Source organism: Corvus kubaryi, unplaced genomic scaffold (genome assembly GCF_017639235.1).
Source record: "Corvus kubaryi isolate FWS band 111438036 unplaced genomic scaffold, C.kubaryi_AGA036_p1.0 37398, whole genome shotgun sequence".
Classification (NCBI taxonomy): Eukaryota; Metazoa; Chordata; class Aves; order Passeriformes; family Corvidae; genus Corvus; species Corvus kubaryi.
In genome coordinates, this window is record NW_024581137.1 from 38,016,265 (window position 1) to 38,022,264 (window position 6,000).

At 42.4% G+C, this 6,000-nt stretch overlaps 1 protein-coding gene across 1 annotated transcript in view; it reads right to left on the reverse strand.

Annotated features, from left to right (window-relative positions):
• The window catches only part of MINDY3 (MINDY lysine 48 deubiquitinase 3), a 48,497-nt gene extending 42,889 nt beyond the window's left edge, over positions 1-5,608 (reverse strand). The window contains exon 1 of the mRNA XM_042044316.1: positions 5,439-5,608. Coding sequence (XP_041900250.1) covers positions 5,439-5,535 — 97 coding nt within the window. The 5' untranslated portion in view covers positions 5,536-5,608. The remainder of the gene's footprint in view (positions 1-5,438) is intronic.
• Between the last annotated feature and the right edge of the window lie 392 nt (positions 5,609-6,000).

Sequence of the window (6,000 nt, forward strand, 5' to 3'; positions counted from 1 at the left end):
GCACATGGAAAATGTGCCTTACAAAGATATATTTTATATCCAAAACCTTGGTACCTATGTCAAGCCTACATACTTAGATCTGGCATCACCTGATGTCACAATGAAGCTCCATTAATTCATACTTTAACCAAAATTTGCAGTAATGTCATTTCACTTCCTTGTTAACATGCTCTACTAAGAAATATCCTCAGTCCCTTAAACTTTCTGAATTGGTTTGTGCAGGCTTAGAATATTAAAAGATAAGTCCTCCTCTGCTTGTAAGTGTTACTGCATGCTATCTAAGCATACTGCAACTAGAAAGCTTTTTTAGTTGTTTTAATGATTTGTTTCTGCAGAAAAACAACATACTTGGGTGTGGTACCACTAAACCACACTTCAGAAATCTCGAATTTGCTTCACATTCTTCAGGCTTCTTACAGAAGGCATGAACTGTCTCAGCTTAACCCTGCCCTGTTTTTCAAAATTGCTTCCTAAAAACAAAGAACATCAAGTGATCCACCAGAATGAATACAAATTTGAGACAGACAATGTAAACTCAGTATCACAGAGAATTTCACAGAATACAACTACAGGCAAAACACATATATAATACCTGAGGAAACACTTGCTATTACTTCAATGCTACTTAATGCTTAATAAATATTAAGATTCTAAAAGCGGTCAAGCAAAAAAAAAGGGCTTCAGGCAGTATGGGTTTGCTCTCTTTTTTAAAAGTTCTACAGAACTGTTAAGTCAGCTCAGGTAAAATTTCAGAAATCAGCATTCTGAACTCCAGCTGGGTTCAAGTCTACCTCAGACTGCAACCACACCAACTTACCTTTTTAATCCTTCACAACAGTCACATTTTGGGCAATCCAAACACTCATCAAACCCACACTCTTCCTTATGATTTGTAAGAATGGCCTGGCCACCCTTTAAGCAACCAAGATGAGCATCTCTTATCCAGAGTAACTTCTACTTACTCTCTTAACCATTCATACCTATTATACAGCTCTTTTCACTCAAGATAAAATTTCGAGGAAAAAAAAATAGTAATGCAGACAAAATATTATTTTTAAAATTAATCTGTGTGCCTTTTATCCATGAGTATAATTAGCATCATTTCCCCGCAAGAAACATAAAATAGTGTCATTACCATACATCTTCCGTGTCATTTATAACCCTATTAAACACTCCATTGACCCAATTTTTTCAACATCACTGCTGCTCTGCTGCTTTAACCTTTTGGGACAGTGTGGCATGGAGATGGAATGGATCTAGATTCCTGTTGGTAGTCAGTCAGTGCATTGCCCAATATTTTGAGTAATGACATTCAGAAATCTGTCTTTATATCCTTTGTACACTGTAATCACACAACACAAAGTTTTTTCTCCTTATTTCCCCATTTGGCATTTATGAAGGTCCATGTTTCTTTCTCACACCTAATTCTTAGCTCTTCTATGTACATTTTTCCCAAATTAGCGTATGACTTTGTTACCCACTCTTGTCCTTCATCTAATATGCCACATCATGTTCCAAAGCACTACAAAACCCATTATTTCTTGTATTATGACTATTCCACCACTTTCCTGAATCTTTTTACTACTAGCCTGTTTCTAAAAATCTTTTTTTTTCCATCCAAGACACCATAAACATAACTGTCACTTCACAAAGTGTGAATGCTGTGTCTCTTCAGTATTTTCACTCTGTACAAGAACCAATTTTAACTGAAGAGACAAGGGAATTAGCAAAGAGCATGCAACTCTAACCAGATTAGAAAAACCCTTGCTGATCCAATCTAGCTACAAAGATGCTGTGCTATTCACTTCTTGTCCTAAAATCACAGAATATGCTGAGTTGGAAGGGACCCACAAGGATCGAGTCCAGTTCCTGTTCCTGCACAGGATACCCCAAGAATCATAGCATGTGCTTGAGGGCATTGTCACAATGCTCATTGAACTGTCAGGCTTGGTGCTGTGACTTCCCTGGGAAGCCTGTTCCAGTGCTAAACCACCCTCTGGTTTTTCAAACCTTTTCCTGATACCCAGCCTAAACCTCCCCTGACAGCTTCATGCCATTTTCTCGAGGCCTGTCACTGGTCACAAGAGTGAAGAGATCAGTACCTGCCCTCTATTTCCCCTCGTGAGGATGTTGAAGACCACAGTGAGGTCTCCCCTCAGTCTCCTCTTCTCCAGGCTGAACAGACCAAGTGACCTCAACCACCTCTCACCATGGAAGTACATTCCATTTTCTCTTCTGGGATACAAGAACTGCCTGACACACTAGAATAAAACATTATTGCCCAAGCATGACCCAAACACATCTTAATGTTTCAGCCTTTCTCTAGCGCTGGGAATAGAATGATACACATTTTGCTTGTGGCTCTGGGTTTTCCAAGCAGATCTTTACAGTAAAATGAAACTTCCAAAATTTTCTGTGGGGAGAAAAACCCCCAACAAACAAACAACATTCTTCTGCCCACATAAAGGAAGAAGCATTTACTACAGCAATACCACAACAAAACATCACTGAATAGGTTGTGGATAAAGAGACCGTAAGTCCTGCAAAGGTATGAGGTATGTGTACAAACTACCTGGCTGGCTACCACTACATTGGGCAACTGGAAGCTTGAAGAGAATCCAGCTAAAAGGGACCTTTTTACATTGTATGTTATCCATATACACATAAACTGTACTTCCCACTATGCCTTTGCAGTTAAATGCTTGTTTGAGAAGATCATTCCGTATCTTTCTTTCCAAAGACCAGTGAGAACACAGCTTATGTAACTTTGAAAGGTGTGCAAATCTGCCAGACATTTACACTGGATAGACACGATGCTTCATGCTTTGGGAGTGATCTGAAGAGCAGTTTTATGCATGAAATTTGTCCCTTGGATCAATGGAGACATTTACTCCTAACACAGGTATGTTCCTTTAGGGTTCTGTCGTCTTCTCAGCTCCTTCCCAAGTCCTCCTATCTATGCCAGGAAATACCAAAGAGCAGACTAAAGCTTTGCACTACATTCCTGTGCTTTGAGGATTCTGGTAAATGGAATCCACAGGGCTCAAACTGCAAATTCTGCTCCAATCATAAAGAAAAAAATTCTGTGAAGAACTCCACATGAAAACCCTCACAACAACTTTGCAGCCACGCTTTTGTGGCTCCTTTGTTAAGTCAGGAATAAAACCAATATATTTAAAGTTGCCAATGCAGCAAACTGAGGGAATTACTGTCACTAACTTCCAACAGCATATCCACATGAGCTGGGTCAGTTCTCTGAACTGCTCACAGATCAGCCCATCTTCAAACGAGTACGATGGTCAACAAGTTTGGTGCATAACAGGATTTCTGGAATGCTGCTATCTTTACTGAGAACCTGACAGGTATGAGTCTTACATTCCTCAACACCCTCCCTACTGCCTACTTTTCTTTCCAAATGAAAATCATAGCTCTCAACTTCCAAAGGGTTTGATTTGAGAAAGGATCAGATGATGTTCAGCAAGTATCTGAAAAAAATGCCAGTGTTGGCATTACAATCAAAAGAAATAAACACACAAAAAAATCCAACACCAAACTAGTTGTTTGGAGCTTTCTGCGCATTTTATTGGAACAGGATCTATCTTTTAAACTTTCAAGTCTCTGGAAATAATAAAGCTTGGTATATTTGGGGGTTTTTTGGTTTTTTTTTGGTTTTTTTCTTCTTTTAAATCTTGATGAGTCAGTGTTGACAGGCGTCCTTTGCAGCAAGTAAATGCTGCAGAACTTTTTCAACAAAATAGAAACTGAAAGCTGGGTGAAAGTATTATGCAGGTACACAAGGTAAGTGACTGGAACTGACTTTTGATTCTCAGTACAAGACCTTCAAACAGACTAACTTAATGTCATGGGGTTTTGCTACACAAAATTGATTATACTGAGGAGGATGTAGAGAAGGGAACAGATACACTACACATTGTAGCACAGGGCTTTACTAAAGAGAGACTGGAAATAGCAGCTCCACTACAGAAGCCACCAAGAACTCCAAAGACCTTTTCCATTAATCCTTCAGTCGATCAGAAGTACAGTGCATTATAGCACACATTTCAATAAATTTTCAAACTGCTAAAATTTCTCATACAAATTATCTTTAAAACTTCAATTGTGGCAATCCAACATTACCAGTTAAAGAAATAATTAAGCTTTTTAACACCAATTCTTCTTTTCTGACTTTGCACACACCTTGTACTGAAACAGCAACATTACCAAAATGTAAAGTGGTATTTCAGAAAGTAATTATATTTCAATAATCAATTTTTTTAGGAAAAGCAAGCAACAGCTTTACTGTGCCTGCTTAAACTCGAGATCTTGAAAGGAATTTGGCTTTTTTCCCTAAATATTTATTATTGAATCATCTGAAGACAGATAAACCTAGGGAAAAAGATACAAGTCTGGTAATGCACTGTGTCCAGTAATGGAGAGCAGCTATGCAGCTCCCAAATCTACTGAAACTATGTAGATGACAACACCCTTGTTAAAAAAAAAAAAAAAAGGCAAAGAACAGAAAACACTAAGAAACTTCTGTTTCAAGCAACTTTACCCTGAGACCTGGATGCTTTTTTTTTTTAAACTATAAATTCCACTATCACTTATGAATTTTCTCCAGGAATCAGTAGTTTTATCATGAACATCATAATCATTATTAGAATCCTTCAAAGCCCACGAAAGTTATAGAGAAGGCTAGTACTCCCCTTTTTCAGCAAGGAAAGGTACACAGACTGATTCCTTGCAAATAATTTTATAGGTAAGCCTTGCAATTGTACTTTTAAGGACCACCAGCAAGTCTCCATCAAGAAGAAATCATGCATAAGCTACATAACTTAAATACAGAAAAAACACGTTACAAATACCGCAGGTTCCAGCGCTACTGCTGCTTTATCTCTTGACATATCCTAATACTGGCATGCACCTGCTCCCATGGCCAAATAACCAGTTTAAAAAAACGAATGTGGGCTTCTATCCCAAGCCTGTCCCCGCTTTTGCTAAGTCTATTTGTGACTCACATATTCTTCGCAAAAAAACAGAAACAAAGCACAACTTATGTTCGTTTCCACAAGCTATGTAAAATCACGACATGAGACGCTACTGATATATTTAATAAATTCAGACCCTTTTTTACACAATTTTAGGTTCCTGCGGAGATTTGTGGCTAAAGACGACCATGCTGCAATAAACCAAAATAATTATTTAGCAAGGGAAGCTGCCGCATCATTTTCCCGCGTGGGCCAGCGCCGAGGTGCCGCAGACACAGGAGCAGGAGCAGTGCCCAGGGCACGGCGCCCCTCGGGCACACGGCCCCACAGCGCAGGGGGCGGCGAGGGAGCTGCGGGTGCGACCCGGCGGGAGGGCCGGGAGAGCGGGCGGGCAGCGGGGCGGGAAGGGCCGGGCGCGGCGCGGGGCCGGGGCACGGCGCACGCAGGTACCTTGCGCCCAGCGGCAGAATATGGTGTCGGCCAGCCCGCGGGGCCCGGCCTTCTTGCCCCACACCAGGTGGACGAGCTCCTGGCCCGCCTCGGACATGGCGGGGCGGCGGCGGCGGCCCCGGGCCGGGCGGGCGCGGCGGCTCCGGCGGCTCCGGCGGCCCCTGCGCAGGGCAGGGAGGGGCGGGGCCGCGCGAGCGGGGCGGAGCCGGGCCGGGCGGAGCGGCCCTTTCCGCTTCCCCAGCAGGCTCCGGGGCTGCCGCGGGGCGGGGGCGGGCGGGCAGTGGGGCGTGTGGGCGTAGGCATTGCTCTGACAAATCCGGAATGGGGGTGTTCCCTTGGGGAAAAGCCTTTCGACCTGAAAGTTCCCCACATCAAACTGTTATGTATTCGCGCTTGGAGTTCTTTCTGTGGTGAGCAGCCGAAATGGAGCTGCGGTGTTGTGCCCGCCCACTTAAACAGAATCACAGAATCGGTAGGGTTGGCAGGGAGCGCTGGAGATTGAATTATGAAATCATAGAATCATCGAGGTCGGAAGAGATTTTTACGAGCATCAAGTCCAACC